This window comes from Ambystoma mexicanum, chromosome 6p (genome assembly GCF_040938575.1).
Source record: "Ambystoma mexicanum isolate Mex_15411 chromosome 6p, UKY_AmexF1_1, whole genome shotgun sequence".
Lineage (NCBI taxonomy): Eukaryota > Metazoa > Chordata > Amphibia > Caudata > Ambystomatidae > Ambystoma > Ambystoma mexicanum.
Window position 1 is genome coordinate 998,688,394 of NC_090935.1, and position 27,558 is coordinate 998,715,951.

The window sequence follows — 27,558 nt, forward strand, 5'->3', positions numbered from 1 at the left end:
TATTGGGAACGTTTCTAAATTCAGTTTATCAGCGAGGCTACTAGGCACACTTCTAAGTGTAACACTCGCGGAGGCTATTGGGTACACTTCTAAATGCAAATTTTCACAGAGCGTCTACTGGGCTACATTTCTAAGTTCAATTTTCAGAGAGGTTATTGGGCAGACTTCTACTTGAGACTTTCCAGGGTGTCTATTGGATACACTTCTATAATCAACTTTCACGGATGCTATTGGTAGCACTTCTAAATGCAGCTTTCACAGTGTGGCTAATGGGCACACTTCTAGATGCAGCTTTCACAGAGGATATTGGGCCCATATCTAAATTCAATTTTCCACAGAGAGGCTACTGGGCGCACTATTAACTTCATTTTCCAGCGAGGCTATTGGGGATACTTCCAAATTCAGTTTTCCAGCGAGGCTATTAGGAACATTTCTAAATTCAATTTACCAGGGAGGCTATTGGGCACACCTCTAAATGTAACTCATTGCGGCTAATGGGTACACCTCTAAATTTCACAGAGGGGTTGTTGGGCACACTTCTGAAAGCAACTTTCACAGAGTGGTTATTGGGAACACTACTAAATTCACAGCGAGGTTATTGGGCACACTTCTAATGGAACTTTCCAGAGTGTCTATTGGGTTCATTTCTAAATGCGGCTTTCCAGAGTGTCTATTGGGCACACTACTGAATGCAATTTTCATAGAGTGGCTATTGGGCTCATTTCTAAATGCATCTTTCACAGAGGATCTTGGGCACACATCTAAATTCAATTTACCAGAGAGGCTATTGGGCACATTTCTAAGCTTGACGGAGAGGCTGTAGGGCACACTTTCTAAATGCAACTTTTACATGCTAACTTTCACAATTCCGCCAAGGAGTGGACATGCCAACTTTCACAGTTTTGGAGTGGACATGCTAACTTTCACAAATTCCGTCTAGGAGTGGACATGCTAACTTTCACAGTTCTAGAGTGGACATCCTAACTTTCACAATTCCGTCTAGGAGTGGACATGCTAACTTTCACAGTTCTAGAGTGGACATGCTAACTTTCACAGTTCTAGAGTGGACATGCTAACTTTCACAATTCCGTCTAGGAGTGGACATGCTAACTTTCACAGTTCTAGAGTGGACATGCTAACTTTCACAGTTCTAGAGTGGACATGCTAACTTTCAAAGTTCTAGAGTGGACATGCTAACTTTCACAATTCCGTCTAGGAGTGGACATGCTAACTTTCACAGTTCTAGAGTGGACATGCTAACTTTCACAGTTCTAGAGTGGACATGCTAACTTTCACAAATCCGTCTAGGAGTGGACATGCTAACTTTCACAGTTCTAGAGTGGACATGCTAACTTTCACAGTTCTAGAGTGGACATGCTAACTTTCACAGTTCTAGAGTGGACATGCTAACTTTCACAATTCCGTCTAGGAGTGGACATGCTAACTTTCACAGTTCTAGAGTGGACATGCTAACTTTCACAGTTCTAGAGTGGACATGCTAACTTTCACAGTTCTAGAGTGGACATGCTAACTTTCACAGTTCTAGAGTGGACATGCTAACTTTCACAATTCCGTCTAGGAGTGGACATGCTAACTTTCACAGTTTTAGAGTGGACATGCTAACATTATGGCAATCTATGTTATTTGGTGGTAAGATAGAGTGGCGTGGGCTTTCTGGAGTGGAGTGATTGCTCTACTCCCCTACCCATTCCACACTCACGGTTTTGGTGGTGTCTGTTGGTTGTTGGCTTCCTTGGCGTCCCCTGCGGACACCTGCTGACACTTCCTGGAGCCGCCTCTGTTGGAGCCGCCCTTGGCCATGGGTCCTTAGCCGATGGGGCTGCCGGGCAGAGGGCTGCCCTGGGAGGACCAGTGATGAAGGGCTCACGGCCCAATCAGAGCGGGGATGGGCGGGTTGGGAGGCGGGAATCCGGAAGAGGGTGCGGGGTGGGAGAGGGATGCGCCGGGGGTCTGGGGGCCTAGTTGCCACCAATAGAGGTGTGCAGGGCCCGGATGGGCTTTCTTACCTCGCGTCGGCTGCCTGCAGTGAATGCAGGGGCCGGCGCGAGGAGCGTCGCTAGACCCTTTGGGCCAGGGCTCACGGCCCAATCAGAGCGGGGATGGGCGGGTTGGGAGGCGGGAATCCGGAAGAGGGTGCGGGGTGGGAGAGGGATGCGCCGGGGGTCTGGGGGCCTAGTTGCCACCAATAGAGGTGTGCAGAGCCCGGATGGGCTTTCTTACCTCGCGTCGGCTGCCTGCAGTGAATGCAGGGGCCGGCGCGAGGAGCGTCGCTAGACCCTTTGGGCCAGGGCTCACGGCCCAATCAGAGCGGGGATGGGCGGGTTGGGAGGCGGGAATCCGGAAGAGGGTGCGGGGTGGGAGAGGGATGCGCCGGGGTTCTGGGGGCCTAGTTGCCACCAATAGAGGTGTGCAGGGCCCGGATGGGCTTTCTTACCTCGCGTCGGCTGCCTGCAATGTCAGAAGGGGGGGGTTGGTTTTGAGTGTCCTACGTGGTAGGATGGGGAAAAGGTGTCGAAATAAGGGGGATATGCATCTCACCCGTCGATCTCCCACTCCCCGAGGACCCCCCCCCCCACGTGATCCTCCCTCACTGGTCCCTCCCAAGAACTGGATCCAATAACGGGACTAACTAGGGAAACACCTTCAGGTTTCCCACAGGCCCTCTTCCCCCAGCCCTCTGAGGCCTGTAGGTAGGACTCTCAGAGCATGGTGAAGCTGATACAGGGCTCCCAGTGGACACCAGGAGAGATGGTCCGGCATTGCAGGACATCCTGTGGCAGCAGTGCAGGGAAGAGCAGGGAGCCTAGAGGAGGTGGCTCCCCTGGGGCTTTGTGTGGAGGGGGAGCCAGGATAGGGATGCTGCAGGCCCTCAGGTGAGGGTTCCCACAAGGCAAGCAACTACCCTGAGGAGAAAGTCCCCAGAGAAGTGCCACAGGCTGAAAGAAGTGTCAAGTGGTGAAACACAGAGTGGCTCCTTAGAGACACTGGTGGAGTAGGAGCTTGTGGAGTGCGCGCTTGCTGGAAAAAGAAATGGGTGGGCCGATGTTCAGACAGATCACTGGTGTGAAGAAGCAGTGAGAAGCAGCCCAGTCTGGGGGTGCGCACCCAGAGACATGCGACATGTTGTGAAGTGGAGGTGATAGTGGTCCCGCTGACCAGAGTGGACTTTAAGCATCCCTGTGGAACCAGAGAGTGGTACAAAGGTGAAGGGGTGTCCAGCGGAGGTGCAAACGGAGAGAAGCCAAGGAGTGGCATGACGACGGGGCTAGATCAGGTGGATGAGCTGGAAAATTACACTCTCCCAGTTCCACTATCCTGACAGCAGAGACATGGCAAAGGCCATTGGAGACAGAGAGCCGCGCCCCTGCACTGCAGAGATTGGCGCCATTAAAAACAACATCCAAGTGATTCTGGAGGAAATTTGTAGAATACGGACAGACATTGGGGCGAAAGTGGCAGACTTGCCAGCCAAGATGGTCACCTTGGAAGAGCGGATGGAAGCAAATCACGCTTCATTGGCGGTTCTTGATTCACAGATGGGGTCCATCTCAAAGAAGGTAGAGGAGAGAGGAGGAACTATGTCACAAAGTGGACGACATTGAAAATAGAGCGTGGTATAATAACCGTTTTGTTGGCCTGCGAGAGAAGGAGGGGTAATCCCGAGCTGGACTGGAACGAAAAATCCAGGAAATCCTAGGGATGGTCCTAGGATCTAAAGGTGAGTGGGAGGCCTTGCACAGGGTGCACCGAGCAGGCAGCAGAAACAGGGGGCCCGCTCGGTGTTGGACTGGCTGCATTACTACCGTGACAAGGCAGAAATCCGGGAGAAGGCACAGCGCATGGGAGCTCGAGTACGAAGACTCCAAAGTGGCTATATTTCAGGACCTCTCGGCCCCAGGCCCTTTTGAGGCATAAGAAATGTGGCCCTCTTACTAGGTGGCTTCAGGAGAAAGGGGTGAGATATAGGTGGGGATACCCCTTCGCACTCGTTTATGTATGCGAAGGAGAGAGGTATCAGCTTGCGCCAGAGGAGGACATTTAACTGCCCATGGAATTCCTCTTGGGGCCGAACAAGAAAACCTTGTAGGGGAAGGGCCCTCATCAGGATAAGTCATGTCCCCGAAGGCAGACTTTGAAAGGCTTAAAATTCAGGGGGCTAGGAAATTCCAGAGACTTAACCCCTCGCCCCGCAGAGAGGCGAGATGAGGGAGGTCAAGTTCAATGCTGAAAGTTATCTGTTCCTTGCGGGTCATGGAACCCCGTGCCTGGGATCTTGCTAAGCCTGGTTGTTTGTACGTTAGGGAGTAAGGGGGTTGACGCAAGTTTTATGGAGTGACAAAGCTCAGGGAGAGTTTTTTTTTTCTTTTCAGAGTTACAGGTTCGTAAATGGGGAGGGAAATGGGAAGTGGTGTGGAAGGGGGCAATGAGGTTGCTCAAGGCGGAAAAGTACTGTTGGGGGATGCCAGGACGCAAAATAGTTGGGGAGGGTTGGAGGGGGGTAGGGGAAGTTAGAGTGGCCAGGGAAGGGGCTGCAACCCTGATGGTTCAGCCTGTGAATACGAGTGGCCGAACTACACTCAATCCTGATAGGGGAGGTTGTGAAGAAGATGCACTACACCAAACAGCGGTTTTATGAGAGAGGTAACAGGGTGGGGACGCGATTGGCGAACGGGGTTAGGGAATGCAGGTCGGAGGCGAGGGTTCACTGCCTAAAGGATGAAACAGGGTGGTTGATTGGCCCCATGGGGAGTATCCCAGATCACTTCACGGACTATGAGAACTTGTATTCCACACCGTACTCGCCTGGGGAGACGGAGGTGAAAGAATACTTCGGGAAGCTTCCAGTCCCATGGCTGACAAGAGGGGGCAGGGGGGGGGAAGGTCCTTGCTGGAGGCAGACATCACAGAAGAGGTGGTCCGGTGAGCGATCAGCCACCTCAAGCTGGGCAAGGCGCCAGGGGAGGACAGCTATACAACTGACTTTGGCAAGCAGTTTCAAGAGGTCCTGGCGGGACACTTGGCTAGGGTCTTTACCTCTAGAATGCAGAGAATATACTCCCCACATTCCTTGAAGCGTTAAGTTATCCCCAAGTTGCGCCTTGTATAGTCCTATATCTTTACAAAGATATTCACGAGAATATTAGCGTCTCGGTTGGAGATACATCTCCCCGGTCTGGTGTACCCAGATGAGACCGAGTTCATCCAAAACGGGCAAGGTTCTCACAATCTAAGCCAGACCCTATATATACTGAATGTCCCTGGGTGCAAAGGGAGGGCGTCTTAGTCCTCTCCCTGAAAGCCGAAAAGGCATTTGACAGGGTTATCTCGTCCTTTCTGGAAGGGGTCCTGGAGGAGATGGGCATGGGAGGGCGATGGATGGGGTGGATCTCGGAATGGTGGGATTTCCAGGGCAATAACGGTGAGCAGATGTACCAGACAGGGGTGCCCTTTGTGGCTCCATTTATACACACTGGTTATGGAGCCATGGGTAATTGACCTGAGGGGTTGTAGGGATAATAACAGGGGTGAGGATGGGAATCTAAAGTGAGCTTATTTGCGGACGATGCACTGCTCTACCTAAAGAATCCGCAGGCCTGGGTGCCTGCCCTGCTAAAGGGACTGGGGGCAGTTAGGAGAACTGTCAGGGTTCAGGGTCAACCTCAACAAGTCGAGGGCATTTTTAGCTTGGAATTGGAGTCGGGAGGACAGTGACCTGGTAAGTGAATGGCGGTTCAAGACGCAGCGGGAGGGATTCTGCTACCTTGGGATGGAGATTACGAGAGACACAGGGGATTTGTTTGAAAATAACTATCTTCTGCTATGGGGCAAAATACAGGCAGACTTGCAGCGTTGGTGACGGATCGGTCTGTCATGGATAGCACGATTGAATTGCATCAAGATGACGGTCCTCTCCAAGCTATTTCAGTTTCAGATGCTTCCCCGCAATGGTTCCAGCTCCCTTCCAAGCTAACACCCAGACGGCTCTCATACGTTTATTATGGGCTGGAGCAAAGCCCCGGATAGCTTATACAACATTGTTACCGAAAGAGGAGGGGGTGGATTCCCAGATCTTGTGGCGTATTACAGGGCTGCCCAGCTGAGAATCATGGAGGCCCATCCAGGCACAGGCTCAAAAAAACAGTGGGCTCACATGGACAACACGGTCCTGGAGCCGGTATCGCTGGGTGAATGGACCTGGGTCCTACAGATGGACATCGCTAGATGGATTCGGACGCATCCCATTTTGGCAGTGTTTTGGTCGATTTGGCATGATAGTGGCACTACCAGTTGGTTGTCGACGTGGCCCTCAGCTGATTCCGATTGCCACCCCTGAGAAATGCCATTGTACCCCCTTTAAGGTTTCAGTCGTGGTATGAGGCAGCACTCGCAGGACAGTTGTGGGAGGAGGGTGAGTTCATGTCCTTGACCCGTTTGGACGAATGCCTGGGTAATGGGTGGTTGGTCAGCCTTACGGTATTTGCAGCTGAAAGGGGTACTGTTGAAGCCCATTTTGGAAAGAAATGTATGCAAGGCGCTCACCCCCCTTTGAGAAATCACTATTGCAAGAAACCAAAATGGAGGGTCGGCTATCACAACTATATGGTCAACTGAGACGGAGAGAAACCATTGGTATACTCCTGGCACGTGCAAAATGGGCAAAATACCTGGGAATAGATTGAACCGACCAGTTGTGGTGCAAAATATGTAGGAGGGTGAAGATGTCCACGCTGTCCCTGCAACACTGAATGCAGGCGTTCAAGTTGATACATAGGTAGCACTACCCACCAGCAACCTTGGCGAAGATATACCCGCGGGCGGAATTGCGCCCTTGGCCCTGCAAACAGCGAAATAGTGACTATTATTATAACTGTTGGAGCTGCACACTTATACAGACATACTGGGCAGAGGTCTTGAGATGGCTTAAAGATTTGGATGGGGAGCAAAAGCCCATGAAGCCAAGTCTGCTGCCGTTTAGAGTGCATGAGAAAGAAGGGGACAACGGGGAGGAGGGTCACATGGTCCGCACTCTACTAGTGGCAGCGAGGAGCTGTGTGGCCCAGCATTGGAAGGGGGGAGGGTGCCTACCGAGAGGGAAGGGGTACAGAAGGCATAGCCCATATGTGGCATGGAGTACCCGACACCTCTTGGACAAGGCACAAACGGACAGAGTGGACTTGGCTACCTTTCTTTAACAAGTATGGCCGTTAGCCTACCTTGGGAAAGCAAAAGGACGACGTAGGTATCCGCTAGTTGTGACAGTGATATAGGTGGAGTCGGTTGTAATGTATGTTAGGGGGCGGGGGGTTTGGCGCCGAATTGCCAGAGCCATTTGTTGTTCATTTTGTTAAAAATGTTGACAATGTTTTGAAAAAATTACAATAAAATTAGATTTTCCAAGAAATCGGACTATGCCACAATTAATGTGATTCTGTTAAGCGTGGCTATGCAAAAGTAAATCTGGCTAAGTACCAGTTAAACTGACCATGGCAATGAAAATCAATAAAACAAATAAATGGAGTGTGCAACAAATTAATCTGAGTAAGCACAAACATCTGGCTATGAAAAATTGAATCTGGCGGTAGAACAATATGATAATGTACCAGGTAAATCCAGCAAATACATCTAGTAATGATTCTACGTGATTTCGCGCCGACCTATTTTTGGTCGTGGTACTTTTCATCGCCGGATTTTACTCGCCAGAAACCCTGTTTTTGGGTTTTTTTTTATTGTGGGGGGGGTCCCCCCAGTCTCCCCCTTACTATTATAATAATACCCCAACAAAACACCCCCAAAAATAAAAAAATAAAAAAAGGGGTTTCAGGCGATGTAAAATCAGGCGATGAAAAGTACCAAAAATAGGTCGGCGAAAAGGGGGGGAATACTCTAGTTATGCAGGAATAAAGCTGGCAAGGATAATTCCAGAGAGTCATCCCTTACTGGATTATGGAAACTGTTCACTGGGCCAGGAGGGTGGCATAAGCAGTGCTTGGGTCCTAGGCACACAGGCGACACGCTTTGGAGGTTGCAAGCAAGGAAGTCCTGATGACCTCAGGTTTGTCTAAGTTCCTAGTCAGGTGACCCATGATAAACGCCAATCAGAAAGGAGGGGAGGAGAACAAATAGGAGGAATGGAAGGAGACCGGGGAGGGGCGAGGGAAGAGGCTGCTGTGTGTAGATTTCACCCCCCCCCAAAAAAAACCAAAAAAGCCCTGGAAGGAGCACAACCCACCAGAGGTAATAATGTGATGAGTAAGGCAGCTTAGTTTACTTTTGCCGAGTCATTCAACAGCTCTGAGAAGAAATAATGACTTGCCACTGGGCAATGTTCTTTCTGATGGATGTTCATAACATGGATTCCTCAAGTTAGATACAGCAGATCTCTGAAGCATTTTGCCATCAGGGGGTGCCGTGCGCCATATAAGTTGAGGTTCTTCGACACCCATGTGCAATGGGGCCACATGAGACATTGGCACAAGTAGCCTGCATCATGCCCAGTGATCAGTTTACTGTGTTTTTTTTCTGCTATGTTCAGCTGCATTAGGAATTGTTTTGTTTCGCACTCTTTAAAGGACCAGATATTTTGTTTCTCAAAGATGAGAAGGCAATGAAGGAGAGACTTATAAAGAGAAGGAGGTCCTATTGAGAGGCAGAATGGGAGGGCGATAAGGAACATGTGGGAGAGAGGGACATTCATCCGAAAGAACATTACCAGAGGCAAGTAATTTATTTTTTCTAATGGATTGCGACTTCCCACAGATTACTCATCTTAGATAGACACCGCTAGCAGTATCCTCTTCCTAGAAGGGAGGGTGGGGGGAGTTTCAATCTCATCTTAAGAATTTCTTTAACACTGTTCAGCCAAAGCAGGCACCGTGGCCCGTTAGTGTCCAGACAATAGTGTTCAGCAAATGTATGCAGTGACTACCATATCGCTGCCTGGCATGGAACCTCTGCCTTGATGAAGCCGCCTCTCCACTGGTAAAGTGAGGCCCGAATGCCTCTGGAATGGCTTTAACTGCTATTAATAGCAGTCCGGGAAGGCTAAAACAATCCATTGCAACAAGGTTTGCTTTGACACAGATTTTCCTAACATTGGTCCAGTACAGCAGACAAATAGTTGATCACCCGAATTGACTTGTTCTTGTAATACAAACATGTACATTCCTTTAGGGAGCTATTCTGAACCTCTCCTGTTCGTTGGATAGGTGAGGCCGAAGAAAGAAGGCTGGCAAGATAATTTTTTTGGAGTCAAATGGTAGGAATGAAAAATTGATGTACGCTTAACATCACCTTGTCCTTTGAGAAAATAGTAAAGAACGGCTTGCAGAAGTGATTGCTGCAAGAAAAATTGTATTCCAGGTAAGGAGCCTGAGTGGACAAGAGTGCATTGGCTCAAACAGGGCTTCCATTACAAAAGTCAGAACCAAATTTAAATCCAAAGCCGGCACCACACAAAGGAACCAGGGGAAAAGGTGTTTACTAGCCCTTTCAAGAATTTACAGTACAATGGGCATAGGGAAGTTAGAGCCCAGGCCAGGGGGGCACTTGAATACGGAAAGCACCACTAAGTAACCTGTGACTGTAGCCACATGTACGCCTTGCTGGGCTCAGTGAATCAGGAAGGAAAATACTGCTTCAGTATTGCATAAAAAATTGTCCTTGGTCCTGCACCAGCTGCAAAACCTCTTCCATCGGCATTGGTAAAGAGCCTTAGTTACTGGTCTTCTGATCGAAAGCAATCTCTCTATGAGATCTTCGGGAAGAACCCAGTCCCTATAACTCAGGATCTCAGTAACCAAGCGTGGAGATAAAGGGTGCTGATATTCAGGTGGAGGTCAAAGCCACCCTCTTTGGGACACGTCACTGGGAGCAGATGGCAAAGTTCAGAAGGTCCAGATACCACATCCTCCAGGCCCAATTCGGAGCAATTCGGTTGCTCCAACCCTTCTTAACATGATGAAATGAGGGATAATGGGAATGAGTTCCGGTCCACCACAAGCACATCGCACAGTGCCCCTTGTCCTGGGCCTACTCTGGGGAGAAGGCTCTGATTGGCCTCATCACGGTAAGGGAAGACAAGAATGCCCCCTTCTCCTTAGACTGGCTGCTACCATTGACAAATTGGTGAAGACCCTTGGGTGGATGAGCTGCCCATCACACCTCCGGTATTTCCTGTGCCTGGGATGTACAGACACTTGGAAGTAAGTGTCCTGCAGGCTGAGGGAAACCAACCAATCCTAGAGTTCCAGAGCCCGGAGTATCTGCAAAAGTGTTACCATATTGAATTTGTCTTTCCTGAGGAACTTGTTAATGTGCTTCAGGACCAAATGGGTCGCAGTTCCCATTCTTTCTTTGGTACCAGAAAGTAGTGGGAGTACTGCCCCCGGTTCCGCTCAGCTTGACGTACAAGTTCTATTGCAACTTTTTCCAGCAGGGAAACAATCTCCTGCTGGAGTAGTAGATCGGGAACCTGAAGAGAGGGAGGAGGCAGAGGACAGGCTGGAGGGTGCCTGAGGAAGGCAGCACTCTTGGGTGATCACTTGTATTACACATGCATCTGTAATAATGCTGCCCCATTCTCCATGATGAGAAAGAGGACGACGTACATCGAGCAGCTTTACCTCCTCTACTATTTTCTGGTCTAGCAAACATCTGCTGTCCTTGCGTTCTCCAGGTTTAACCTTTTCCTCCTTGGCGAAAGGTGCCCTATTAAGTAGAAGAGCGGCTCTTCTAACTTTATGGAACGGATTGGGTTGTTTGTTGCCAAACCACGGTTCCTAAGGACTTTGCTGCTGCCTTAGAAGCGTACAACTTCTCCAAGCTATCGTCTGCCTATGGCCCAAAAAGATTGAATCCGAAGGCCCTACCCAGCACTCTTGCTTGGACATCTCGAATAAAACCAGATTTTCTGAGCCAGGAAAACCTTCTCATCAGTGAGCTTATGCCCATCACCATACCCACACAGCCAGAATCATTCAGGCCAGACTGGAGAGTTTGGTGCATGTTAGGCAAGATTGTATGCAGTACCCTTTGTGTGCACTACAACAACCATGACCTCCTGGCAATAGGAACCCAACCTTTGGTATAATTCTGCACTACTCAGGTTGGTAGTGTGTTTAGCAGCAGGGCTTATCTCAAGAGGGGTCAATGCCAGCTGTAGGGAAGTTACAAAGAGATTCAGTGACTAGTATTCAAATAAACACTTACACACAAGATTTCTTGAATAAACAATTATTAATTTATCAGTCAGTTAGATAAGCCTCCTTTAGAATTGAGCAGTATAAAAGCAACACACAAATACACTTCAAAACTACACACTCTTATTTTCTAAATCGGTAAAGACCATTTAGGGATGGTCCACAGTCACAACCTACACCCTCAGGTGACTTCAATAGCTAGGATGCTGGGGACATTAATATCTTACAGTTGGCATTTAGAATATTCTTAGAACGTGGTCAAAGGAAAAGGTTATTAGAACAAACAAGAGACCACAAATATTCTTAAGCAGGCAAATACTTTTGGAACCCCTAAGCAGAGTCATTCAGTATAACAGGTTAAGCCAAAGTCAATGGGCAAAAGTCTTATATGGGCTGAAGCACTTCTGGTAGGTAAGAAAAAAAGTTTTTGCACAATGTTTTAGAAGTCTGAAGAAAATCAATGTAGGGCCACAAGCTTTTATTTAGGCTTGCGAGTAGTGGAAGATGCAAGCAACTCTACCATAAGAGGTACGTTCTCTCAGATTTTACAATACCTTTGTATTGAAGAAAAAGTGCAGCAGATGACTTCTGTTCCTGTGCAGTTCTGCAGAGCTCACTGTTCCTAGGCCTCAGTCGTGGGGACAAGGGGAAGGACTTCTGGGGACTCCTGCACTGCAATGGGACGGTCACTGCTCGCAACCGGCAATCTTTCCAACAAGTGGCACTTCGGTGTTTCAGCTCCTCGCGACTCCTGCAAATAGCAACACCGCTGTTTCTGGCTGTCGAGATGGACTTTCCTCACTTGTGGGGTGCCGCACTCTGTTGAGAGGGCTCAGACTCGGTCAGTACTGCTTCCTAGGAGTCTGGAGGATCTTACTGTAGCTCTTGGCCAACTTAAAAGCAACGCACACAATCTGGTGTTCCTCTCCCTGCCGTTTCGGTTTCCGGCAGCAACTCTGTGGAAATGCAACAAGCTCTGAGAGAAAGTCCAGGTGGCTTACTTTGGAGTCGATTGGTCCCACCAACTCAAGAAGTCGTCCTTGCAGGGGCTTCTCTGTTGATATGAAATTTGGAGTTTCAGCACAGCAGCAGGGCTTCACTGGGCAAACCAACGGTCCAGGAGTTTCAGCAGGCGTCCTCTTCAAGTTCTTCTTCGGTTCCTTCGTCCAGTGGTCGACTCTGCCTTCCAAGCCAAAAGCCTCGCTTTTTATTCAGTTCTCTCCCATTCATTCCAGCCTAGCTGTCGAGCAGGGTGGCTGTCCTTGCCGGACAGTCAGCCGGCCAATCACTACAGTGTGCACTTGGGTCTCCAAGGAGACTAAGCACAGGGGGTTTCGGGCACCTCCCTCACTTCCTGCCCACCCCAGACACCCTGGAGCCAGAGGAGGGCTTCACTCGTGAATCCCATCAAAGGCAACGCGAACGAAGGGACCAAACCTGGTTTGGCGCACAGAGTAAATCTCAAGAAGGACCTTTCCACAAAGAAATGGCGAAAAAAGAAGACTGGGGCCATTTTGACAAAAATAGCACCCTTGGGTGCTTTACTGCAGTTGAAACACAGCCCGCGGTAAAAGCACATCATGGTAGTTAAAAGTAAACCACTGGCACCAGCCATTCATCAAGGAAAGGGTAATATAAAAATGTTACATGAGAAGCTAGACAAAGGGGATGCTAAGTAACCCCTCCAGCACCCTATTGTAAGATAGTGTGTGCTGGGTCTAGAAAGTTACAAATATAAGTAAAGTCAATTTCACTTTACTGCTCTGGGAAACAGTAGTTTATCCCAGTGAAGGTATTTAAACCTTGGGGAAATCTGGGAGACTTCCCTGTGTCACTGCACTGACGGTGCTGTGTGACACAATGTAAATGATGATGCCTATGAGTTTGTCAGACTCCACAACCAAAAGAAACACAGAGTTCAAAAATCACATTAAAATACACGAGAGAGTGGGAAAAAGGCGTCTCACACTCTCCAGGTAAAAAAAAAAAAATCAAGTCCTCAAAATCCAGCAAAGTGGCTGGGGGACTCTAAGGTGGAGGGAATTAGCACATTTCGGAGAATTCTCCCTAACCGTGCATTGCCTACTTACCATCACCAACAATGTTTAGGAAACCATCCCTCATTTCCCTTTCCGGGATTTGCTCTGCTGCTTCTTCAATCAATACACACAAACTGCGAGTGTACTTTGCCAGAGCGTATGATGCATTATATGCTTGGAAGGCCATGCTGCCAGAAGCAAAGATCTTTTTAGATAGTGCTAGGCCATAAAGACCGCATATGGAAACTAAGGCACAATAACCATACACTATAGTGACACGTCAGACATGAGGTTCGATTTCCAAACAAGTGTGGTTTATTTCAAAGTATTCTCAGTCGGCCGACTGGGTCTCAACGCCTCACAACGTGTGTTCCCAGATCTTGTGAGATGCGAGAGAGAGCAACGCTCAAGCAGCAATATATACACATTACATATAATCTTTACGAAGGCAATTTGATCCACCCACAAACATGTCATTCAGGCTAGGGTTCTGTGATTGACAATCATGACAAGTCTTCATTCAGTCTAAACATAGTTATTCTAGCAATGGCAGCAGAGACAGCTTTCTGTTATGGGGAAAATAGAGTTCTTAGCTCGGCAAAGAGATCATGTTCTTAGCAGAGAAACATTCCTTAGTACGTTATCTGTGTGTCTCGGTTCATGAGCTAACGGTCAGACAGCTCTGAAGCAGAAAATACCACTCTCTGCGAAGGAGCACTGCTGGGAGAATATAATTCATGGTTTTACTGCCTTTTACTACAGCGTTTGCAAGACAGGCCGGCACCTGGACTACTGATTAGATGCGGCTTCTGCTCGGCTTCAAGGACTTAGTGAGAGAGTAAAAGAATGTATTTCTGCATAGTTTGACATTCCTCTCTGTGTTAGTATTTCAGCATGCAGGCCGTGGCCTCGCACTGTGTGTGAGTTTGAAGCATAGAATACATTTGCAAAGCATGTGACAGAAAAGAAAAAAGCAAATGGCCGACATTTCACAAAATAGACGTCCTGTGATTACAATGACTATTCTAGGATTGCGATGTTTGTCACATGATGCGAGTGGTTTTTGGCCAACATTCTATAGGGTTGTTTCTGGTCTAACAATAGGACATCAACCTTTTTATCATCCCAGTCTGGGCTCAAGCAAGGGTATGCACTAGATGTTGCACCCCAAGTGGCTACTTGCACCACCAGCCTTTCTGGGCTAGGATGCTTCGACAAGACGTCGGTCTGTGGATGCTGGTTTATTTATTTTTTTATTTAAAAGATTTGTTTCAGTTGACAAACAACTTTTCAAATCATTACAATTATTCACTTCAGATCATTTAAAAAATGTTCAGTTATTTTACTTTACACTTAATCTCTAATAGAATCATAGGAAATCAAAAGTCCTCAGTTATTATTAAAATTGTTTCGATTACATCATAAGAAAGAGATAATTTAAAAAAGAAATTCAGAAGCAACACTTTAACTGTTACTTGATTAGTGTTCAGTTAACAGTCAAACTAATCAACGTAATTCCTGAATCTGTTCATTCGGGTTATTTTTCAAAGATTTGTGCTGTATTTCCGGGATTTGTATGTTTTCTTTTTGCTTCCTGAGGGTGGTAGCCGCCTCGAATGATGTTTAATGTTCTATATTAAGTTCCGTTAAAAATCTTACTGTTGCTAAGTTTACTGATATTTTTGAAGCAGTAAAAATCAATGCCCACAATTGTTTTTGATCCAGTGTGCCATACTGATAAAAGAATCTGATGAAACGCTCTTTACGAAGCAATCGTAACTTAGTACATTCTGTTAGAGGGTGTTCTAGGGTTTCCACCACATCTGGCAGTTTGCAGAATCTGATCCATTACTCCTAGTTCCTTTTGTTTTTAGAGCAAGTATTGCATTCGTTCGCCATAGATATAATCATTGCCTCATTATGTCCCGGGAGGATATCTCAGCGGCAACATGCTCGCCTTGGAAACAAGACACACGAAGCAACACAGGTTCGATCCCCGGGTCCGCACTTCGAAACCTCTGGGTATTAAGCGCGTTATAAATCCGCAACTAAAACATATTCCGGTAACAGCGCCTCGATGCCCGCGGGCTATGCAAGCACTTTAAAAATAAATAAAAATAAATTATCTTATCTCGATACTCTTTATTTGGGAATTTCTTAAGATATTCTGGTAAGATATTCATTCTTTTGATCCAAAAATTTCCTGATTAAAAAAGTTTGTATTTTTGGCATTCATCCCAGTTGTTAATCCACGCGTTTTGCCAGCACTTACTTTTTGCTCTAGTGGAGTTCATCCATAATAGGTTTAAATCAATATCCATTTCCTGCATCCGGGTGATACAATTTTGGACCCATGCTGTTAATGGAGTTTACTTCTTTACTTGAAGGAGTTTAGCTAGTAAAGGTATCATAGTGTCTTCATTTGCTTCTTTATTAGTGCATTTAGCGTATAAAGCTATGCTGTTGCATGTTACTGTTGCCTTCATTGCTATGAGTCCTAACTCGTAACGTATTATTTGGATGGGGTAATCTTTTGGTACTGGTAGAAGTGTTTTCAAAATCTTGATCTTCTGGTGCTTTGGTGTGTGCTCCATATGTAATTGTTGCAATCACTTTTTATTTTATAAGAGTGATGTATGTATATTTGCCATATTTCTTTTTTATCATTTTTGCTTGTGATAATTATTACATTTTTTCTTCTACTATCATTTTAAAGGGTCGCTCAGTTTTATGGTTATTTATGTTAAGTCCCAAATATGTGTATGCCTTCATTATTTTTACAGTTTCTCCTTGAATATACCATTTAAACTTCTGAGACTTTTTTGTTGGGACAACCGGTGAATCTGCATGTTGTTTGATTTTCTTATACTAATATCCAAATGGTTTTCCTGCGCGAACTGGTGGAGTGCAGTTAGTTGTCTTTGCAGGTCTATTAGGGTCCAATCAACAGTACAAGATCATCTGCATACAATAAATCAGATACTAATTGGCCATTGAGTTTTGGGGCGAAGGTTCTTACTGTGTAGATTGGGATATTCAATTTTCTGATGTAGTAGTTAAACATAGTTGCCGCAAGCACACAGCCTTGTTTTAATCCAAGCGGACACAAGGATCAATGTGTTTTTGATAGCTCGCCTGAGTTGAGCAAGAATAACATGGAAGCTAACATTCAATTCATTCATAGGTCTCAAGAGGTTGTGTTAAAATAGAACGCTATCACTTTAATAAGCAGTGTCATGAGTCAAAAGGATTTTTTCAGCATAGAACCCGAACATGCACTTTTGTGGAAAGGTATAATGACCACATCGTAATGCATTCATTTTAAACTGTTAAAGCAGACAGAGCTGTGATTGAAAAGGGACCTAAAATTGGATGAGGTGTTTGCCATGAACCATATCCTAAGAGAAACGGCAAAAAGGTGGAGCGATAGAGTGGGCAAAGCTAGATGTGCAAGTGGTTGAAAAACAGAAACAGAAAAAAGAACGTTGCGGACAAAGGTCAGAAAAAGAGGACGATTACAAAAGGACTATGCCGGAATGTTACAGTTCTTCCTTTTGGCACGCTGAAAGTATAAAGTACAAGAGGTTTCACCTTCGTCTATTAAAGAGAGTCTGGGCAACCTCTACAGTTGACAAACTAAAACAAAACATATACATATTTAGCATATGCAAAAAAGCAAACAGCACCAGGAGAAAAAAAAAGACAGATGCAACAATATACATTAACCTCCAAGTTTACCTTAAATTTGATCACGTAAAGAATGGGGGCAAATGTCTCTGTGTGTACTATTGGCGAATTGTGGGCCAGCCCAGTTACAATTGTCGGTTCAACATAGTTTCCTGGACGATCAACAACCTTTGAAAGAAACACAGAGAAAGATGCACATTTCAATGAACAGAATACTTACTACAAAACAAGCACATCAATCAGGAGGTTGGTGTCTCCAAGTTCTGTATCTTTCCGCAAGCATGCCATGACTGGAATTAATTTAACCGCTAACTCAATTTGTTCGCCAACCATAGTAGATTCCCATTTTAAACAGTCTGGGTATATTCCTAGTTTCACTGTCCCAGTATATTGCAGGTTTGCATACCCGCATATCTTACTGTTTGCACAATGCCAATAATTTCCCTGCATATCAAATGCCAGAATATTGCCAATTGGCCACTCCCAGCACTCTCGCACATTTGCAATCCCATTATGGTCCCAGGTTGAGCAACTCCAACCCCAAGATTTTCTCAGTTTAATAATACCAGCACGCACACTACATTTTCACTGTTCAGGTTTATTCTGAGTTTGAAAATGACAACATTAGTTTGCCAATGCCAACATAATTCAACATCTTACAACTTGAGTGCATTCCGAGTTGGACAATACCAGTATATTAATACGATTACAGTGAGTAATGCATCCCCTCTGAGGCTTGTGGAATCTGCTTAGATCACATGCTATGCATAGATTAGCGAGCAGTGTTAGGACAAGGTGGTGGGTTGTGAGAAGGTCCAGCGGCAAATAGATATTTTAGAACCGCTTGTCCCACCTGTGTATCTGCTTCAGAATGAGTGTCAATGCAGTAGTTCTGAGTGAAAGTGTGTACTGAGCTCCATGTAGCTGCTTTGCATATGGTGTCCAGTGCAACGTTTGCGATAAAGGCCAAAGTAGCTCCTGTACCCCTTGCGGAGTAAGCTCTTGGTGTGACAGGCAGTGTTTTGCTTAATAATGAGTAACAGAGCTGTATGCATCGGACTATCCATCTGGAGATGGCATTCTTGGAAATGTGTTCCCCCTCTCTCTGCCTGGTGTTACGGAGACAAACAGTTGGTCTTATTTACATAGCAAAGGACCACCCTCCTTACATCTAGTGCATGGAGTTTTTTCTCAGCTGAGCTTGTTGGGTTCTGAAAGAAGGACAGTAGCTCAATGGATTGGTTTACGTGAAATTTTTAAATTAATTTAGGTGATTACCTTGGGTGTGTTTGTAAAACCAATTTGTCCTTGTGGATGACAAAGAATGGGTCCTGCACTGACAATGCTTGAAGTTCACTAACCCTTATGGGATGCAACACCCACCAAGAAGGCGGTCTTATATGTGAGATGTTTAAGACTTAATTTTTGCATAGGCTCAAAGTCGGGTCCCATGAGCTTTGCAAGTACTACATTGAGATCCAAGCATGGCGGTGGGTTTGAAATAGGAGGGTGGAGTCTCTTTACTCCCTCCATAAAAGCCTTAATGACGGGAACCTTCCACCAGGATACTTTCTTGTGAGAGGTGGTGTAAACTGATAAAGCCGCCAGGTGAACCTTTATAGAGTTAAAAACTAACCCTGAGTCTTATAAGCGGAGCATATGGTGAAGAATGTGGGATGGAGTACATTCAATGGGGTTTATTTGTTTAGAATGGCACCAAATTACAAATCTCCTCCACTTGTCAAAATAACTGTCTGGTGTTTGGTTTTCGTGCCTCCTTGATATCCATACACCTGTGGTAGAATTATATATTCAAACTATGACCTCAGGAGCCATGCTGCCAAGTTCATTGAGTGAAGTTGAGGGTGTAATGTTATTCACCTGTGCTGGGTCAGCAAATCGGTCTCCCAAGGGAGTTTCATGGGAATCGCACATCACCAGCTTGTGCAGATGTGGATATCATGGTTGTCTCGCCCACATACAAGCAACTAGGATGAGCGACATCTGTTCTCTGTGAATTATGTTCACCACCCTGTCCATTAGAGGAGTTCCCCTTGGAGTCTGGTTGGGGAACCCTGGACGTGAAGTCTGGCCATTGCTTGTTTTCTTTTGTAGCGAACACTGGAGTAACCCCACTGTGAGAAGATGTGATCTAGGACACTTGTGTCGAGTCGCCATTTGCATTCTTCTGGTAAGGGATCTCTGCTTAGCGAGTCTGCTAGGGTGTCGAGTTCCCCTGGAACCTGTGAAGTTAGGAACATCCCTCGTTTGAGTGCCCATTTCCATATTTTCTGTGCTGGTTTGGACAGATTTGGAGAATGTGTGCCCCCCTGCTTGTTGATGTAGTACATTGCAGTGGTGCTGTCGGTCCGGATCTTTACCGAGTGATTTGTCAGCTGTGATTTGAATGCCTGAAGCGCTTTGAATACAGCTAGACGTTCCAGCAGGCTGATATGGCACTGTGCAGTGATCTGGGTCCACAGACCATGTGCTGTGAAATGAAGGGGATGTGCCCCCCAACCCGTAGAGCGACCCGTCTGTTGTACCTACCACTTGCACCACTGGATCGTAAAGGGTTTTCCCTTCAACAGATTCTCCTTTGTCCACCAGCGAAGGGCTTGTACTAGTGTTGGTGAAATGATCACTAGATCGTCCCACTGACAGCTTGACCACTGTTTCGCAAACCACTCCTGCATCGGGGGCATGCGCAAACGTGCTTGTGGGACCAGGTAAATGCAAGATCCCATCATGCCGAGCAAACACATAGCTTTGCGTACGCTTATCTGGTGACCGGCCTGGTACTGTGGTATTTGCAGTAGCAGGTTTTGTATTCTTTCCTTAGGAGAACTGCGCAGTTGGCACGAGACCACTCCAAAGATACAACCTTCTTGTGGGGAATTCATTTTCTTAATCCCAAAAATGGTTGCATTACCAGTACTCACCACTATCAGAAAGCCGGCGTTTTAAAACCACCAGACTTTTGTGTAAAACTGAACAAATGAAACAAAACCAGACCAAGGAAAGACTTGCTAAGAGGTGGATACAATGTAAAACTATATTCTGAAATGACGTGAAGGAAGTAATTATTTAATGTATAGGTAAAAATTGTCAGTTTGATTTGAATGTAGAAAACTGGGAACAAAAAGTGACATTTAGCTGAAACCTGGCTTAATGAAACTGAATTCTGCCCGACAACTACCCCCGACAGGAGTTGATACTGGATCAACAGCTGTGTTCCCAGGCCTGGCTGCATCCTGAGGTCACATGGTCCTGTTGATTAGATTAGGGGTGGAGCAGCTGGGGACTACAGGGAGTTGAACAAAGGCCTGTCCTGGACTCAGGCAAATGTTATATTGTGGGGGTGTAAAGTGGCTTCCTCTTAGGGGAAACTGGGAGGGGCAGTGCCTCTGCTAGCAGCTGATCTTGGGGGAAGTGGATAAACCAGTTATTTCACCCTGTGATGTGGGAAGCCACACCCCTTTTTGACCAGGGCATAATTTTAAAAGATATATAACTCAAAGTGCGGACTTGTCCGAATTATACAAGTAATATCATTATTTTTGTGATTTTTCTGTGAACATTTTGAGATGCGTTAGGACCCTGTGGTGTATTCTGGGGGGTTTCTAGCGGAAAATAGGGTCTCACTCCAAATGTCTGCATGTTAAAAATCTGACACTTCATCAATTAATGTCCATACTCCTTGCGCACATGTGTGTAAATTTGGGTAAATGTCTGATATTGCAAAACCAGTTAAAAAGCGTAAAATGTTGTCATTTTTTAATGCAAGCCCCCAGGAAGATCAGAGGCGGACAAGCATGGACCATAAGGAATATATAATGTGCACATGTAATTTCAACAAATTGTATATCTGGGAAGGATGTATTTGAATCAAATATAGATTTATGGGCAAACTGACCAGGGGAGGATCCTCTGACCCATAAACAGACTTCATCACTCTGACTCACATTTACTTCCCCCAATCATGGGAGAGGGGAGAATTGGGCCAATGACAAGTAGAGAGGGGCAAGCTTAGCTAGGCCCAGGCACACACCCATTTTCAAAACACATAAAAAGAGACTGCTGGGACAGGTAAAGACATTCAATTTCATTTGCTGCGGAGCATGCTGACCGACGACTTCACATCCAGAGATCCAGACTGCAAATCCAACAATCTCCAGAACCTGTAGCAGTACCCAGAAAGCAGTGTTACATCCAGAATCCAGAGAGGTTAGACCAGCAGAGCAGAGCTGACCCAGATCACCGTGAAGAGCCGAGACCAGAACCGGAGCCCAGTCCAAAACCTGACCAGATCCGTGGCGAGGCCTATTACAAATGTATATTGTGAGTACCTAGCAGAACTGTGCAGAACCAAACTCTTAGTTAAAATAATCTAATCCAAACTATTTTAACCTAAGTAGAACAGCCTCTTAGAAATCGTGTCATCTGTCATTTGTAAAGCTGCACAACTGTCACCTGTCAATTCTGAAAGCTTAGAATCTCAGCTTTCCAACAAACCTAGAACCGACGTGCTACTCCTTATACTTCTGCTGCACTCGCGAATTTTACCGCGATTTGCGATTTGGTTAAAAATCCAGCCACGTGTAACCATCAGCAGTCATTTCTTTCCTTGCTAAAAATTGGTTTGCCTCTTAATCACCATCTCTGAATCATTGCTAAAGTGAGCCTGAACTCATCCCAAGCATCTCTCACTCACCCTGAACCTCCTAAAGGGAATTAAAAGCATTTTCAGCATATTTCTCACTTCATTGCCACCACATTCAAAGCACTTGGGCCTGTGTTTTAAAACTCATACCGGTTTTCTCTAAGCTTGCTGGGGGGGGGGAACTGAATTTCGTATTTTATTTGATTGCATTCCTGAGAACTGTGTGCTCCTCTTTCCATCTACTTCCATGTCTTACATTGCATAGGGGAGGGGGGTGAATTGCCAGAGTAAAAGTGATTATATTATCTTTTGCTAAAATCACCTCAAGTATTTCTGTACTGCATTTTATTCCTCATTGCTTTTCCCTTGAAATCATAAAAGTATTTTTGCTACTTGATCCATCCTATACTAACTCCTCATTGATTATAAAGAAGTGTGCTAGTGTCAGATTACCCATTGTTGATTAACATTATATTTATAAGGGCGATATCGATTATTAATTTATTATAAAAGCGTGGTATCTATATTTTGTCTTATTTCTCAAATAAACCTTTTAAACTTGCAAAACAGAACTACTTCTTGGGTCAGGGGGATTCTAAGGGAGGGGTGTTATATAGGGGTAGTCATCCAGAACTCATGAACTGGACATAAAGATATAACAATAAGGGTTTCCATTCAGTATCCCAGACTAGGCATTGACTTAGCTGTAGTGTTGAATTGAATCTTCTTACAGTCTTCTTTGAACAGACTGAAGAATAGGTATAAATTGGGTGACCGCTTTCCTGTCCCCTAAAATCTACTCCACAAAATCCTTATCTAATTGCGTCTCCAGGGTCTGTATTTGAAAATGCTTGGCTGCTTTTATGAGCATATCATTATACTGAATTTGGTTGTCCACTGGTGAATCTGCCACCGCTGAGCCTAGGTTAACGGGAGAGGGTGAGTTAAACACATCCTCTTAATCGTCGTCGTAGTACTGGTCTGCCATTTCAATCTCCTCAGAGTCTGTATTTGGATCATATAGATTAATTTTTGGACTGGGTTTTGCTGAGGGGTAATTAGTAGGATGCCTGGACGTGGCCTCTTTGCTGGGGGTTGCGAAGACGTGGAGCCACTCGTTGGTGGTATGTTTTGTAAGCTTAGCATAGAGTGGAGATTTCTCTAAAAATAAATCTGTGATGAACACCATTCGGCTCATCACCCTATCAATGTCATCAGAGGTCCACTGAGAGGAACTTGGTATAGACACAGGAGTTTGAGGTGTTATTGGAGTAGGCTGACCCTTGATCTTCAAGGCTGCTGCTATGGTATCCTCCCCCTGGGAAACAGTCTTTGTCCATGTGTGGTGTACTTGTCTTCTCTCTATGGGAATGATGACTCTTTGAAGAGTGTTTTGGAGAATTTTTGCCCTTAAGGAGGCTCGGCGGGACATGCTTTTGCACTAGATGGGTGCTTTTTGAGGTCCTGGTGCTTTTTGCTGATTTCGACGTTTGTGAAGAGTGTCTAAATTCGGCGATCAGGAGGACCGAAGCCACGTCTTCCATCGCTCAGTTGAGGATTTGGACACAGCGTCCGCGTTGTCTTGCAACTTTGGAGCCCGTCGTGTGGCGATCGAGATCTGGAGTGCCCAGAGGACAAGAAACTAGTGGACCTCCCCCCTCAACGCTGTTTGCGGGCGTGTAGACGATGTTGTCGTTGACTCTCGGCCCTTGGGCATGTGTTTAGGGTGGGCTAATTTATGTGTGCTACTGCTGCCAGGTGTTGTCCCCATAACAGCGCCGCCGGCCTGTGCGTTGGGGTCGGGGGATAGCACCTGGGAATCGGTTGGTTCCTTGTCGCCTTCGTCGTCTGAAAAGACGGCGATGCTGCTGCACCCTCCACATCCATGGCGGCTTCGGCCTGCATGGGTGGTGGGCCCAACATTTGGTCTTACGTCCCTTAAGGGTTTTCGGTTTGAAGAGCTGACAAGCTTGACAATGGTCTCGTTGTGGTCCCGTGCAAGACAGAGGTTGCACCCCCGGTGCTGGTCTTTCCAGGGGAACTTCTTATTGCAACTGGGGCAGAATTTAAATTGTATTTTTTCCATATTTGGATGGAAGGGCAGCTAGGCGAAAATAGAGAGGGTAAAGGGGAATATGCATTCTCTTAGAGCCCTAAGAAATGTCCACCCCACACTTTCCCTACTGTCTGGGCCGAGGCCCGGTGGGGCCTTCCAAGGTTGAAGGGGTGTTGTCGAGCCAAGGTCTTGGTCAGACGACTTTAGTACTTATCACCTCCATCGAAGATGTTCGTCGATTTAAAGGATAGAAAGAGTAACTAACTCTAATCAAGTTTTATTCAATGGCATTAGCCGAATAGGAACTCTGACTTAGCATCCGTCGATGACGGCGCAAACAAACAATCTGAGGGACTTCGACGCGCGAAAGACCATGGGTACAGTGGACGCCACACTAGGGATAGTATTACTGGCACGCAATGTCGACGTCCCTTTTCAAGTTTTGAAAACAACAACTAATACTCTGTAGCTTCCACTAGATGTCGGCCTATGCATAGCATGTGATCTAAGCAGATTCCACAAGCCTCAGAAATAAATATAAATGAAAGTATATAAAAAAGTATATTCTCATTCACTCACTTCTAGTATACTCTCAATTTAATGTTGCACATTTGTTGTACAGACCCAGTGTGCTATTCCGCAATCCTGTTTTAGTCCCCACACCATTTACTACCAAACAGTTTTAGTAAACTCCTAATCTGGATACCTTGAGTACATTTCCAGTCTGCACAGATCCAGCAGAGCATCAGTTCAACCCAGAAACACCCCAAATTGGGAGAATGCAAGCCTTGCAACAGTTTCACGTTACCAGCTTTCAAAATCACAGAATATGTCCAGTTTGGCAAACCCAGTAGATTTCAAAGGTGAAAAGTATAATCATTGTATAATGTCATTTCGAAAATCCCAGTATTCTTCCAGTTTGACAACCCCAATACACTCACTTTTTGCACAGTTACAGTATATTCCAAGTTTGATCATTCAAGTGTACACACACCATAGTATAATTGTCAAACATACATTCTGAGGTCACCAATAAGAGTATAGTACCAGGTTTCATTACCTTAATATATGTGCCATTTCCAGTTTGCAGATTATTCCCACTTTACAAACAAATAATTCCAACATTCTACCAGTTTGGAAAATCCCCATAAATTTCCTGTCTGCACGGTAACGATATAGACAGTTTCAAAACATTTCCAGTACGACAGTGTCTGTACACCCAGTTTGCAAACTCCCACGTTAAACTCTCTTAAAACACTCTTAGCATACTTCCACTTTGAAAACCTGTGCATGCTCAAAGGTTGCACAATCCAACTAGATTGCCAATTTCACAATTACAGTCATATCCCTGGGTTGACAACCAAAGTTTATTCCCACTAACAACCGCAGTACACTTCAGTTTGCAATTGTGTGATATGATATATTTTATTTGTATCGCGTTTGTACACAAGTGTTTCAGAGCGCTACTAGGCAAGGGAGGGGAACACGGGAGAACATAACACAATGACGATCTTACTAGGCCCAGTGACATTGAGAACGCGCAAGTGCATGGGAAAGGGAAAAAGGGAAAAAGTGCATGAAGGGGGAGAGTGGAAGGTGCGGAGCAGAGGAGAGCAGAATAAATAATAAATAGAACATTGAGGCAATAAACAGTGGTATGCAGCCGGCAAGTGGCAAGTGCTGTGTTTAAGGCAGCAGACTGGGTAGTCTGATAAGTGCAGAAGAAGAAAAGAAAAATGGGGGGGGCTGTATGGGTACAGATACAGTCCCCAGTGCAAGGGGTGGCCGGGAGGCCGTGCAGGAGGGTGGCAGGGTGAGCAGGTACCTGGGCCAATGGACAGAGGGTGGACAGGTGCACAGTGCCAAGAGAGAGCAGATCAGCAGGGGAGGGAGGGGGCGAAGGCAGAAGCAAAGAGGAAGGTCTTGAGGTGCTTCCGGAACCGGAGATGGTTCTCCTCAAGTTTTAGAGTGGCTGGGAGGCTGTTCCAGAGGGAGGCCCCAGCCGAAGATAGAGATCTACCCCCAGCAAAAACGATTGACCCGGAGGGTGATAGAGTGCTAGTTACCAGAATCCCAGCCCATTTCAACTTTACAATACAGAGTCCTGAATCCTATGATGCGATTTCATAATACTTAGTTTGCAGAATCCTGGTGCATTTCCAATCTGCATAATGTCAGTATACGCTAAGATTACAATTGCCATCATACTCCCAGTTCCGAACATTGTGAGCATATTTTCAGTTTTAATTAACATCCCAGTATTTGTTTAGCTTGTCCAAACAATGTATATTTCAACTTTACTTCGTCGAACTGCATGTTTAGTAAGATTATGTAGACTATAGTCCAGGTTTGAAATATACCAGTATAGTGCAACTTTGACAGTGGCAGTATTTCTAGTTCCAAAACCTCACTTTGATCTCAGGTCAACATTCTCTGTTTGCACAACACAAGTCTCTTCCTAGCTATACAATCTTCATTTATTTCCAGTCTGACAATCCCAATTGGCTCCACGTTGTGCAATACCACAGTATGTTACCAGTTTCTACAATTGCAGTGCATTTCCAATTTGCACAATAGCAGTTCGTGCCTGGTTTTCACCATTACATTTTCACAATTACAGTAGGTAACCAATTTTCAACCCAGTTCACAGAAATCTGTTTGTTTTAAAAACAGAGAATATTGACATTGTGTCCAAGTAAACTGAAAAATATAGATATTCCTTCCAGTTTATTTGGACACACAGCCAATATACTCTGAGTTTTACAAATCCCAGTACACACCCAGTCTGGACAATTCCAAGACACAATTTTCAAAATCGCAGTTTACTCCTACTTTGCACAACATATTGTGAGGGTCAGAAATGCGAGACGGACACATCTTTCGCCTATTTTTCCCTAACCTAACACGGATGTCCCTGCCTAACAAACTAAGGCTAAAGAAAAAGGACCTACTGTCCAAAAAGTATCTGACCCTCGCACTAATATACCCAACAAAATTATAAAGAGGTATTTTTGGCTGTCTTGGCTGTCTCAAATTCCACAAAATAACATATCAAGTCAAACTCAAAAGTCACAAACAGTAATCCTTGTGACCAAGTTTGGATTCCCTTCCCCTGGATCAATCAATTCAGGAATAGCTGAACCAAAGTTCATTTTCAAGAAAGTTCTGGGTAATAACAGTCCCATTTAATGTAGTATAGAAAGTATTTTCCATTTAATATTTCCTTTCACTTGGGAAAGTGAATCCCTCTCTTCCAAAGCTTGTTCACCGATGAAAGCAAGGTTTCATTTTTCCACAACTTCCTGCTTGGTAAAACAAATGTAATTTCCTCCAAACATAAATCCATAAATGAAATGAAAGTGGTCTTTTCTCAAAAGGCCAAGCACTTGTTAGCACATCAAACTTCTTCAAAAGAAACATTTTAGTCAGGATTGTTCAATAATTACTTTTTAAAATACCACAGTTCAAGTTCAACAAGACAAGGTGACTAAATTAACACTTCTTTTCCACCACAAACTTTTACCACAACCACATTACTTTAGAATCTTCTTCCTGGTATACTCGTCTGACAGGACTAACTGCAATTTGTGCCTTTCCTGGTTTAAATCGACTGCCAGGATAAAACTCCTACTACAATGTGTACTCTATAAGGCGTGTTCCAAACTCTCCACACTGGAATCATAAATAGAGGCGCTTTGAACCAACAACTTCTTCTCTTAATAGTATTTTGACATAACAAAATGAGTTACATCTCTTTCCAAATTGATATTCCACAACATGATAATTGTTCTCTTGCAAGTCTTTTGGCTTTAGGCAATGTGGGTTACAGTTCTCTCCCCCTTGGTTTCTCATACAAGGTGGGCTTTGCACCTGCAGCCTTTGTTTCTAGTTGAG

General features: G+C 45.4%; 1 protein-coding gene across 1 annotated transcript in view; it reads right to left on the reverse strand.

Moving 5' to 3' along the window:
- Positions 1-27,558, reverse strand: part of ALDH7A1 (aldehyde dehydrogenase 7 family member A1) — a 441,053-nt gene that overhangs the window by 38,083 nt on the left and 375,412 nt on the right. The window contains exon 14 of the mRNA XM_069625599.1: positions 16,997-17,113. Coding sequence (XP_069481700.1) covers positions 16,997-17,113 — 117 coding nt within the window. The remainder of the gene's footprint in view (positions 1-16,996; positions 17,114-27,558) is intronic.